The 13,321-nt window shown below is 44.0% G+C and overlaps 1 protein-coding gene across 1 annotated transcript in view; it reads right to left on the bottom strand.

Moving 5' to 3' along the window:
- Window positions 1-13,321, bottom strand: part of MAP3K9 (mitogen-activated protein kinase kinase kinase 9) — a 76,609-nt gene that overhangs the window by 24,898 nt on the left and 38,390 nt on the right. The window contains 1 exon segment of the mRNA XM_049612549.1: window positions 3,224-3,404. Within this exon segment, the coding sequence (XP_049468506.1) occupies window positions 3,224-3,404 (181 nt within the window).

The raw sequence follows: 13,321 nt of genomic DNA, 5'->3' as shown, positions 1-13,321 counted from the left end.
AAGAAAGAAAGAAAGAAAGAAAGAAAGAAAGAAAGAAAGAAAGAAAGGAAGGGAGGGAGAGAGAAAGGAAGAAAGACTGATTAAAACAAAAGAGTCATACTGGCATAAGGATACGCACATAGACCAATGAAGTATAATTGACAGTCTAGAAATAAACCCTTCCATCTGTGATAAATTACTTTTTGACAAGGGTGACAATTAGGAAAGAACAGCCTTTTCAACAAATGGGGCTGGGTACAGTAGTCCCCCCTTTATCCATGGGAGACATGTTCCAAGACCCCCAGTGGATGCCTGAAATTGCAGGTGGTACAGAACCCTATAGATGTTTATTCCTATACACACATAAATATGATAAAGTTTAATTTATAAACTAAGCATAGTAAGAGATGAACAATAAAATGGAATAATTATAATATATTATAATAAAAGTTATACAAATATGCTCTTTCTTTCAAAATCTTATCATTCTATACTCACCCTTGTGACGATGTGAGATGATAAAAAGCCTATGTGATGAGATGAAGTGAGATGAATGATGTAGGCATTGTGACCCAGCGTTAGGTAATACTGACCTTCTGATGATAGGTCTGACCTTCCAGACTATGGTTGACCATGGGTAAATGAAACCATAAAAAAGCGAAACCACTGATAAGGAGGGACTACTGTAGTCACAGGCAAAAGAATGAAGTTAAACCCCTTACCTCACACCACATACAAAAATTAAGTCAAAATGGAACACAGACCTAAATGTAAAAGCTAAGAGTTTTATAACTCTTAGAACATGGGTATAGATATTCATAAAACTTGGGGATGGTTTCTTAACTATGACACCAAAAGCCTAAGCAAAAGCACTCAAAGCACAAGCAATCAAATAAAAATATAGATAAATTGGACCTCATCAAAATTAAAAATGTTTCTGTTTCAAAGAATACCATCAAGAAAGTAAAAAGAGGGCAGCTGGGTAGCTCAGTCATTAAGCATCTGACTTCAACTCAGGTCATGATCCCATGGTTTGTCAGTTCGAATCCCACATTGGGTGAGCTCAAGTCCCGCTTCTGGTGAGCACGAGCCCCGCTTTGGGTGAGCATTGCCTCTCTCTCTCTCTCTCTACCTCTACTTCTGCCCCTCCTAGGATTCTCTCTCTCTCTTTGCCCCTCATTCAAAAAAAAAAAAAAAAAAGAAAAAAAAAGAAAAAAACAAGAAAAAAGAAACCCATAGAATGGGAGAAAATATTTGCAAATCATGTACCTGATAAAGGACTTATATTAAAAATATATAAAGAACTCTTTCAACTTAAAAATAAGACAGATAACCAACCCAGTTTCAAAACTAGCAAAGGATTTGAATAGGCATTTATCCAGAAAAGATATACAAATGGCCAATAAACACACGAAAAGATGCTCAACATCAGGAGTCATTAGAGAATAAAATCCAAATTACAATGAGATACCACTTCATATCTAACTGGATAGCAATAATTAAGAAGACATATAATAACAAGTATTGAGACAATGTAGAGAAATTGGAACCCTCCTACATTGCTAATGGAAATGGAAAACGGTGCAGCTATGGTAAAAAAAAAAAAAATAGTTCAGTCGTTCCTCAAAAAATTAAACACAGAATAACCATGTAACTTAGCAAATCCACTTCCAGGTATATACTTAGGGGAACTGAAAATCTATGTTAATCTATGTTCACACAAAAGCTTGCACAAAAATGTCCACAACAGTATTATTCACAACTGCCAAAAAGTGGAAACAACTCGAATGTTCATCAACTTATAAATAAATTTCCATAGGATGGAATATTATTCAGGTATAAAGAGGAATGAAGTTCTGACTCATGCATGCTACATGGATGAACCTTGAAAACATGATAAATGAAAGCAGCCAGTCAAAAAGACCACATGTTGTATTGATTCCATATATAAGAAATGCCTGGAATAGGCAAATCCATAGAGACAGAAAGTAAATTAGTAGTTGCTGGGGACAGGGGGAGGCAGGATTGGGGAATGACTACCAACAGGTATTGGGTTTCTTTTTGGGATAAGAAAAATAATTCTGGAAACAGATAGCGGTCGTAGTGGTTTGAATGGTAGCCCTAAAAAGATACATCCATGTCCTAATATCCAAAACCCTTATGTGGAACAGAATCTCCCCCAAAGTCTCAGAGGGGGCATAGCCCTGTTAGTACTGATTTCAGACTTCTGGCCTCCACACTACAAAGGTCTATTGTTTAAAGCTACCAGGCCTGCGGTAGTTTGTTACAGCAGCCTTAGCAAGCTGGTAACAATGCCGATTGGTACAAAGTTGGTAAATTTACCATAAACCATCGACTTCTACATTTTGAAGGGTGAACTTCGTAATACGTGTATATCTCAATAAAGCTGTTTTTTTTTTTAATACACACATTCGTCATATACACACACAAGCTCACTTTACAACTCACCAGGAAGAAACAACTTCATAGACTGAAGTCCGATGATAACCATGGCCCTTTCTTTTGGTGTACCAAGGTGATGCTACTTCTCACAGCCAGGAGGATGCACCCTCTGCACAAGCTCTTCCTCCCATCAGTGGGGATTAGATTTTTAGATCCATGTGCCTATGACCTCTTAGGCTGACATTTACTAGGGGAACGGCTAGTCTAATCTGTGACTCTGCAGTTCTCAGTACAGGCTTGAGACCCATCTTTTCCCATTTCTGTATCAATGTTCAACAGACAGTGCCCTGAATAAAAGGTTAACCATATAACTAGAAAGCATAATTTCCAACCCACCAAAACAACAGAGATAGTGCAAAGAATACTCATCAGCAGAAGAGCTTAGAGTGAGAACAAGTCCAGCAATAACAGCCGCAGTTGCTAAGGAAGCCAGGGGGACCCCGTGGAAGGTCAGTCCCCAGGAATGCCTGGGTGCCCTCACCACCCTACAGTCAGAGATGGGAGTACACACTGCCCCTGGGATCTACTGGTCTTTCCTACGGAGCAATCACTAACACATAGAGGCGGTACCTGCCACAGCACTAAAGGAATTTTGGATAGATGAAGGCGTTAGAAACTGTCCCATGGCAACCTGGGAGTTACTACAGATTGCTGTGAAGGGGTCACTTAGACCTACTTGGGGTGTCTGGGAGTCTATGCATCCTCAGTTCTCCAAGTCCTGAAACACGTGTGCAGCCAAAATAGACCAGGGCGGCACTGCCCCTGACCCTTTGGACCTTACCTCCACACATCACTGCCTTTGGAAAACATGGAGGCACGGATGACTTCGGGTGCCATCCAAGCGTATGTCCCTGCTGCGCTCATCTTTGTGGTTCGGTGCCATTCTCGAGCCAGGCCAAAATCAGTGATCTTCAGAATCTTGTTGCTCAGGTCTCCATTCTCCACCTTCTGGAGGATCAATACTGGGAAGAAAAGGAACATAGAAGAAACCAGAAAGTCTGCGTTAATCACAGGGAAACCACCACCTACAGAGCCCTCCTGCCAGATTCTTACCCTCTCCTCTAGGCTCCACTGTGCAGCTACCATGGACTGATGGTAGGAGCCATCATTTTTGGGAAGATGTACCTACGATGCATCCATTTTCGTGGCAAGTCCTTTATCGGCATTATCATTAACTCACAACAACCTTATGAGGTAGGTACCATTGCCATATCCTTTTTACAAGATGAGGAAACTGACATAAAAAATCAACTAATAAGCCAGGACTGACACAGGAAGCCTGACTCAAAAGCCTTCCCTCTTAACCTTCACAGCACACAGCCCATTCACGCCCTATGGAGGGACCCGTGATGTCACAGCTGACCCTTCTGAGGAGAGGCTCCTTGGGCTTCCTATTTGGCCAGGCACCCCTGGGCCATAACCACTCTCAAACCACAAGGAATGGGGTGCATTTTGGAGGTGCAAGGAATCGATTTTCAAGGTTCCAGACAGTGCCTGCACAGTTTCCATGAACCTCTCCCAAGTTAAGTTTGTAAGAAAGCTGTCTCTCGGGCACAGAGATTTTCCTTTGATCCAGGAATTCCCTCCCCCACCCCCAGCCACTGAGAAATGCCTGACAAATTGAAGAAGTCAGAGGATACATGTATGTTCACAACCATGAATCTCTGCGTGTATGACCCAGGAGGAAAGAACTAGTTCACTGAATCAGTAATACTCTGGGCCTGTCTCCCAAGTTCTAACACCAAAGCACCACAGTGTGGAGCCATCTGGGCTCTCCTAGGACAGTAGCTGAGGCGGCTACCTCACCTACATGACAGCTTCAGCTGTCTGCATCCCCTTGCAGGAGTCAATCTTCCTAAAAAGGGCAAACACGCTAAGGGGCACCTGGGTGGCTCAGGTGGGTAAGGGGCTCAGGTCACGATCTCGCGGTTCGTGAGTTCGAGCTCCCAATCGGGCTCTGTGCTGACAGCTGGGAGCCTGGAGCCTGGTTCCAATTCTGTGTGTCTCTCTCTCTGCCCCTCCCTCACTTGCAATTTCTCTCTCTGTCTCTCAAAAATAAATTAAAAAACAAAAAAAGAGCAAACACGCTAAGTGACTGAAGTGCTATATGCCAAGCCGAGAAGCTCTGAGCGGGCAGAGGGTACGTGCGAGCCAGGCCTCCATTTCCACAAGCAGGAAGGTTCTGAAGGCCTCATGAAAGCACAACCTCTCCCGGGCCGGGAGGTTCAGCCGGACGCTGAACACCTGGGATTCAGAGCTTTATACTCAGGACTTCAGAGAAGGTAGGAAGAGTCTCTCCCCATCCCTGCTCTTCAAGTCCAAATGGGAAGGGGAGGGAAAGGAATCCACTGAAGACAGAGTAACAAAAAAGTTGACTCGGTTCCTCCAACCACTCTGTCTAGGTAAACAATGAAAAAAATCAGTTCTGAGCCCTACTGTGCTGGGTCACACCCTCCCAGGGTTGACTTTCCAGTGACCCTCCTGAGGGCCTCTTCAGAAGGCTTTACCTTTACCTCTGAGAGGCAAACTCCTTCAATAAAGGGATGTGTGATGGTGGTACTCTGGGTACCATGGAGGGGTTTAGGGGTGCTTTTTAGGGCACAAGAGCCTTAGGCAGTTCCTTCAAGTCACACAGCTATACTTTTCTCATCCTGCCCCCAGCCTGCAAATGCCCACTGGATTGTTACCTATTGGAAGGATGGTTACCTATTGTTACCTATTGGAAGGACAAAGATCTTTCTGTCCTAAGTGCTTCTCAGAAAATCAGCAGTGAAGAGGGGATTACAAGCAGCTATAGAGCTGGAAGCACAAAAGAAAACAGTGCTGGCCCCTCCCTAGATCTAATGGACTAGGTCTCCTTCCTCCACACCCTCTCCCGGACTCCCCTGACACACCCCTCCCCACTCTGAGCTGAATGGATCCAAGTCTCTAAATGCTTGGACAGATTTAAAAAAAACTTTCTCCATCTCCTCGAATAACAAACATCTTTCCAGATTCTTCTGTGCCCCTCTCCCTGCTGGCAGATAAAACAAATATGCCCTCAAATTGCTGGGCCAGTGGCACTAAAGAAACCTACCATTCCCCGATTAGAGGCAGCCACCAGCTGCTGACCCTCTCTCTCTAAGCCACCCTTAAACCAAAGATTCAGAGCGAGCCCATCCCCTTACATAGCCAATGGGATTTAGTCTTATCACCCAAACCCCAGGTGCTGGGACAGGGTGAGTGGGAGGAGGGTAACAGTTTGATGATGCATCTAGAACCAGCTGACCTTCCGCAGATCCTAGGCTGGAAGGGGGAACAAAGAAGTTTAGGTTCTGTTACAGGACATGGGTTTAGAGAGAATGAATGGTACGGCAAAGATGTTTAAATACATTAGCCTGCCAGATGGCTGGAGAGGGATGGCAGAATGATGGAGATGGGGCAAGAATCCACCCAGGGAAGGTCTCCCTGAATACGAATGCCTTTAGACAGTGCAGGTCCAGCCTAGTTCCACCTAATCCCCACCACTCCCTGCTGACTTCTATCCGGCTGGCCTCAGACACAGATCCCCATAGATCGGACCCGTGAAGGCATCAGAGTTAGAAATCACCGGCCATGGGGTCCTGACCTCAGCAAAGAAGAGACTGTCACCAGAAGCCAGCTAGTGATCCTGGCTACATCTATCTCTGCCTAGATCCAAAATATTTTTCATCACCTCCAAAAGGAAATCCATATTCATCAAGCAATCATTCCCCATTCTCCCCTCCACTCAACTCCTAGCAGCCACCAACCTGCTCTCTCTCTATGCATTTACCTATTGTGGATATGTTACATAAACGGAACCATGCAATATATGACACACTTAGCATAATGTCCTCAAAGTCCATCCATATTATACCTTGTATCTGCACTGTATTCCTTTTTATGGTTGAATAATATTCCACGGTATAGACGCCACCATTTGTTTATCTCTCCACAACAGACATTTCAGCCGTTTCAACCTTTTGATTATTGTGATTTAGTGCTGCTACACACACATATGTACATAAATATATTCATTTGAGGACTTGTTTTCAGTGGAATAATGGCTATAATGGTAATTCTATGTTTGCTGTTTCCCACGCCAGCTGTACGTGGGAAATTTTTTTTTTTTTAATTTTTCTTAAATTTTTTATTTTTAATTTTGGGGAGAGAGAGCGTGCATGAGCAGGGGAGAGTGGCAGAGGGATAAAGAAAGACAATCTGGGGCAGGATCCATGCTCAGCGTGGGGCCTGGTGCGGGGCTCAATCCCATGACCCTGAGATCATGACCTGGGCCTAAATCAAGAGTCAGACACTCAAACAACTGGGCCACCCAGGTGGCCCTTTCCAAAAAAATGTTTTAGTTGTGCCATTTTACACCCCCACCAGCAGTGTATGAGGGTTCCAATGTCTCCACATCCTCAACGCACTTATTTTCCTTTAATTTTTTTAGATAGCCATCCTAGTGGATGTAGAGTGGCAGCTCATTGTGGTTTTGACTTGCATTTCTCTAACGACTAATGATGCTGAGCATCTATTCATGTGCTTGTTTGCTGTCTGTATATCTTCTTTCAAGAAATGTCTTTTTGGGGCACCTGGGTGGCTCAGCTAGTTAAGTGTCCAACTCTTGATTTCAGCTCAGGCCATGATCTCATGGTTCGTGAGCTCGAGCCCCGTGTTGGGATGTGTGCTGACGGTGCAGAGCCTGCTTGGGATTTTCTCTCTCCCTCTCTCTCTGCCCCTCCCTGCTCATGTGCTCACTCTCTTTCACTCACTCTTATTTAAAATAAATATATTTTTTAAAAGTAATGTCTTTTTGAGTTATAAGACTTCTTTCTATATTCTGGATACTAAACCCTTACCAAATATATGATTTGCAAACATTTTCTCCCTTTCTGTAGGCTGTCTTTTTCCTTCCTTGACAATGTCCATGGATGCACAAAAGCTTTTACTTTAGATGAAGTCCACTTTATCTGTTTATTTTGTTGGTCATGCTTCTGGTGTAAGATGAATTCCATGGCCAAATCGAAGTTTATAAAGATTTACTTGTATGTTTTAAGAGTTTTTCAAGTTCAGCTCTTGTATTTAGGTCATTGATCCATTCTCAGTTCATTTTTGTATCTCATATAAGGGTGTCCAACTTCATTTGTTTGCATGTGGATACCCAACTGTCCCGTTTGTTAAAGAAAATGGCTTTACTTTTAAAAACAGAACAGAGTAGCTGTCTCCCAACACACTTTCCCCAGGGAGAAAAAGGTTTAATCACAGCAACTCACTTATCTGTACCGTTGCAGTTAGACCATTCTGAGTTTCTACCACTGACAAACAGCCACAGAACTAACGAATGATTATGCTTTACTTCTTAAAAAACTTAAGAATGGTTTATCAAAATCTAATGAAGTCCATCCAAGCGTGTTGTGTGGCCCTCACCTCTCATGACTAGGGCAGTGGAACAAATCCTGAAATCAATAAGTCCAGGACTAAGTCAGTGGAGGTGCCGGCCAGGGTAAGGGGAACAGGGGGAAAAGGTGCATCTGAACCAAAAACCTACTGACTAACCAGATACAGAGGCTTGATGGAGAAGGGGGGGGGGGGTTTCCCATCTTTCAGACATGCGGGACAAGTAGAATAGAGGTGTCGCGGACTGAAGTTGAGAGGCACAGCCCTTTCAGGAAGCCAAGTACAGTTTGGGAAACATCATGGGTATACGGTGACAGTAACAAGAGTCAGTGTGGATCAAACAAACTAACAAACCAACACCCAAAAAGCAGATGATTTAAATCCCAGGCTCGACACTCCACATAGGACCCTGCACAAATTTCATAAACTCTGCATTTCTATTCTCGTTTCTGTAAAATGGGGATAAAGATTAAAGGTGATATAGTAACAAATCACGTGGCAGAGGGTCTGACACATACACAGCCACTCAGGACACTATAGCTATCATGATTACTATCATGATTAAGTGTCTCATGCATAAGTGGAAGCCATGGGACTCGGCGTTAAAGGTACTGAGGACAGGGGCACCTGGGTGGCTTGGTCGGTTAAGCGTCCGACTTCGGCTCAGGTCACGATCTCACGGTCCGTGAGTTCGAGCCCTGCGTCGGGCTCTGGGCTGATGGCTCAGAGCCTGGAGCCTGCTTCCGATTCTGTGTCTCCCTCTCTCTCTGCCCCTCCCCTGTTCATGCTCTGTCTCTCTGTCTCAAAAATAAATAAAAACGTTAAAAAATTAAAAAAAAAAAAAAAAAGGTACTGAGGACACTGGTGGGGAGCCTGGGAGTCCCTGACAGATGATAGCCATGCAATAAATTTTCACTGTATAAATAAATGGAATGGTTGATAAATTAATAATGATAGCTACCCATTATTGATCACTTGCTATGTAGAGGCATGATGCTCTTTACATAACGTATGTGAAGAGCTTTACATAAATCACCTTAGTTAATTCTTAAATCAACCCTGTGAGGTAGGTGCAAACATTCTCCCAATTCTACCCATGCTAAAGCAGATACAGCAAGGCTAAGTGACGGATGGAGATGGGACCAAAGCCACATCCCTCTTCATGTGCTGTGCCATCCAGAGGACAGTAAGGAATCCTATGTGTCTTTAAGGCTTATCTCAAGTTCTGCCTGATCCCTAAACTGTCACTGGTTAACTAGTCTTCACTGCTCTCCCTTTTCCTGAATTATTCCTTCGGCACCCAAAATCAGTATCACAATTGAACTTTATATACTTCTTTTAAATCCTTCCCAACTGCTGCACATAGGTGTGTCTCATCATCTCTGGAATGTGATGGATAGGACTCCTTGAGGACAAAAACCCCATTCTCTTTCTTCTGGAATCCACACCATTCCGTCTCCAGGAACCAGAACAGAGCCAGACTCTGAAAGAACTGACCCTTCACTTATTTCACTGAAGAAGTATCTTGTACATCTTCTCAGGCAGTCCACTTCCCCACCCTATGGGCACCGGGGGTGACACCCTCCAGTGTCATCCGTCCTGAGGCACAAAGGGGAGCCGATAAGGACCAGGCAAGATAATGAGACTGAAGAAAGAGGAATGCTGCAGCCAAGGTTTACTGATGAATAACGCATCCACATCTGGCTGCTTCCAGGTCGGGTGGGGGTTTACAAGGAAAGAGAAGCTAGAGACTCTGCCCTTAAGGGCCTTCTACGTACTGAATGGAAAGATACAAGACAGGGGCACCTGGGTGGTTCCGTCGGTTAAGCATCCAACTCTTGATTTCGGCTCAGGTCATGATCTCATGGTTTGTGGGATCGAGCCCCGCATCGAGCTCTGCACTGACAGCACAGAGCCTGCTTGGGATTCTCTCTCTCCCTCTCTCTGTGCTCCTCCTATGCTTTCTCACATGCATGTGTGCGTACTCTCTAAAAATAAATAAACAAACAACAACAACAACAAAAAGAAAGATACAAGACAAAATTGACTATCAGGTCAAGACAAAGGGAACATCAATAATAAGGGCCTACATTTTGCTACAAGGATAAGCAGGAGAAGCAGTCTTCTGAACCTGAGTAACCCATGGACATTATTCTTGATTATTTCTAGATCAGGATACCACTTATATACCATTAACTTAATAGTTTTCTTTACAGTGACTTTTTAAAAATTACTAAAAGAAATTGTATATTGTTATAAATGAAAAACAAAAATATTCTCCTAATAGCAGTTAACCTGTACAAATAAAACAAACGAAAACAAAAATCACTGTTATTAAGTTTCAGTAGACCCTGTTACAGGTCAAACTCCTTTTTTAAGTCCTTCTATCTCCATTAGAAAGAAGTGATTAGAGGTGTTGGAGAGTGGGGTGCCCGGGTGGCTCAGTCATTTGGGTGTCCGACTCTTGATTTTGGCTCAGGTCATGAACCCAGAGTCATGGGATCAAGCCCTACACTGGGCTCCATGCTGTGCATGGAGACTGCTTGGGATTCTCTCTCTCTCTGTCTCTGTCTCTGTCTCTCTCTCTCTCTCTCTCCCTCTCCCCCCCCCGCCCCAACCCCGTTCCTCCCCTGCTTGTGTGCACACTCTCTCTTTTTCTCTAAAATTAAAAACAAACAAACAAAAGGTGTTGGAGAGGAATCAAGAAAGGTAACTATTGCCAAAGTGAATCTTAATCCTCCATGAATATAAAGAGCTTGAGTGACTTTCTATGGAGCTCAGTGGTATTTCAAACTGACCACCTAAAAGGCTAGCTCCGGTCAGGTTATCAGAGGGAGAAATGAGTCAGGCAGGGGAGGCCACAGAGGGCTCGGAGTCTGACCTAATATCCTTTAGCTGGAAGCCAGGCTCTCAAAACTTGGCACAACTGAGGAGACACTCCCATATGTCGTAATGGCAAATTTAGCTTTGGTGGATATTTATCACTTTGAGATTTCTTATTTATTATTCATCGCCATTAGCACAAGGGGCTCTGACTTGCTAAATGGTCACCTTGGCGCCAAGGCTCCGTCCCCAGGCCTTCATTCGCTACGAATGATTCAGCACCAGATTAAGCAGCTGGTCTAACTCTGTTCTGAGTGTTGTTGTGTTTTGCTTGGTCTAGTCTTTTTTTTTTTTCTCAATTTATTGTCAAATGTGTAGACACATAGGAGAGTGTACAGAACACGTATGTAGTTTAAAGAAAATGAGAGGACAACTCCTATATCCCCATCTAATCTCCTAGAAGCTCTGTGTGTCCCTCCTAGTCACATCCCTTTCCTAGCTTCTGTCATTCATTCTCTTACTTTTATTTTTTTAACATTATTTTTTTTTAATTTTAAAGAATTCTTTTACTTTTTTAAACTTTACTTGTTTTTTTTTTTTTTAAGTTTGTTCATTTTTGAGAGAGAGAGAGAGTCAAAGCACGAGCAGGGGAGAAGCAGAGAGAGGAGACACAGAATCTGAAGCAGGCTCCAGGCTCTGAGCTGTCAGCGCAGAGCCCGATGAGGGGCTTGAACTCACCAGCCGTGAGATTATGACCTGAGCTGAAGTTGGACGTTTAACCAACTGAGCCATCCAGGGACCCCTAATTTTTAAAAAAATGTTTATTTATTTTTGAGAGAGAGAGAGAAAAAGAGCGTGAGCGGGGAAGGGACAGAGAGAGAGGGGAGACACAGAACCGGAAGCAGGCTCCAGGCTCTGAGCTGTCAGCACAGAGCTCGACGCGGGGCTCGAACTCACAAACCGCGAGATCATGACCTGAGCCGAAACCAAGAGTTGGGCCGCTTAACCGACGGAGCCACCCAGGCGGCCCTCATTCCCCTACTTTTTATAACGTTACCGCCTGTGTATACACCCCTGCAGGAGATGTTTTGCAAAGGCGAGTGGCCGGCACAAATGCAGCTGTGTGCACTAGTTTCCCAGGGCTGCTGTAAAACGGTCACGACAAATTTGGTGGCTTAAAACAGTAGGAATTTTTTTCTGAATTCTGGAGGCCAGAATTCAAGTCTAAAACCAAGGTGTCAGCAGGGCTATGCTCCCTCTGAAGACTCCAGGGAAGGAAGAGTGTCTCCCTGCCTCGTCGAGCTTCTGGTGACTGCTAGCAATTGTAGGTGCTCCGTGGCTTTGGGCAGCGGTAACTCCAGTGTCTTCATCTGGCTGTGTGCCCTGTGCGTGTGTCTGTGTCTTCCCATGGCCTTCTCGTCTCTGCGTGTCTGTATCCAAGTTTCCCTCTTCTTACAAAGACACCGGTCGCTGGATTAGAGCCAGACTTCATCCGTGTGGCCTCATCTTAACTTGATCACATCCGCAAAGACTCCACTTCCAAATAAGGTCACAGACACAGGTGTGAACTCCTCTGGATTTTCTATTTCTAAATTCACTTTGACCTACCTCTGCTTCTCTGGTTGGGCAAAGAAAACACTTGTCTATCCGGTAAGCAGGGCAAGGAGGAGCGCCCAGGAGCTTCATCGACACATGAGCAAGACAGCTGAGTGTAGATAAGACTCTGGACCAGGCTTCCCGCAGGCAGGCAGGCCTCAGGTTAAATCAATGTAACACCAGCAGCAGCCGAGTTGGCGATGACAGTCCCGACTCACACTGCGGGATGTCAACTGCCCAACCTCTAGGTCTGGGGCACAGCCGTTCTCCTGGGCTCTTTCTTCACAGTCTGCGGGGTTTTTCCTGCTGTGTTAATCCCTGGGTCCTGGAGGGACAGGACACTGTCTCTCTCTGCTGGTTTCTTCTCTGGCTTGAGTGGTGTGCATTCTCCAGTAGCTCCTTAGAAAGAATGCACGGAAGGTACTTTGTTGTTGTTTGAAAATGTCTATATTCCATCCCCATACTTGGTATAAAATTGGAGATTTCCGTTCACAATTTTGAAGGCATTATGCACCATTTTCTTGCTTCCAAGACTGTTAAGAAGCCTCAGGCCATTGAGCCTCGTGATGCCTGTAAGTGATGTCTTTTTCCTTTGGGAAATTTCTCCTCTCTTCTTCGTCCCCTGTGGTCTGAAATCTTAGAGGGATGTGGCTTGAGGTGGGAACTTAGTACTTTGAAATCTGAGCACTCATGTCTTTCAGTTACAGAGAATTTTCTTGAAGTGTTTTACTGTTAATTTCCTTGCCTGTATTTCTGTTTTCCCACTCTAGAGCCTCTATTATTCAGATATCGGGCTTTCTAGACTGGTCCTCCAGTTTCCTTTTCTCCTCTATTTTCCCCATCTGTTTTTTCTTTTTGCTCTTTAGGAAATGTCATCACTTAACCTTCGAACTCTTCTATTGGGTTTTTCATTTCCCTATCATGGTTTTAATTGCTAAAGGAGCTCTTTTTCCTTCTCTGATTTTTTTTTTTTTTTTTTTTTTTTTTTTGTGGTTGGGTTTCGTTGGTGTTTTTTTTTTTTTTTTTTTTGGTGAATTTTTTTTTTTTTTTTCCCTCCTTT

Source organism: Panthera uncia (assembly GCF_023721935.1).
Source record: "Panthera uncia isolate 11264 chromosome B3 unlocalized genomic scaffold, Puncia_PCG_1.0 HiC_scaffold_1, whole genome shotgun sequence".
NCBI lineage: Eukaryota > Metazoa > Chordata > Mammalia > Carnivora > Felidae > Panthera > Panthera uncia.
This window is presented reverse-complemented; position numbering and strand designations above follow the sequence as displayed.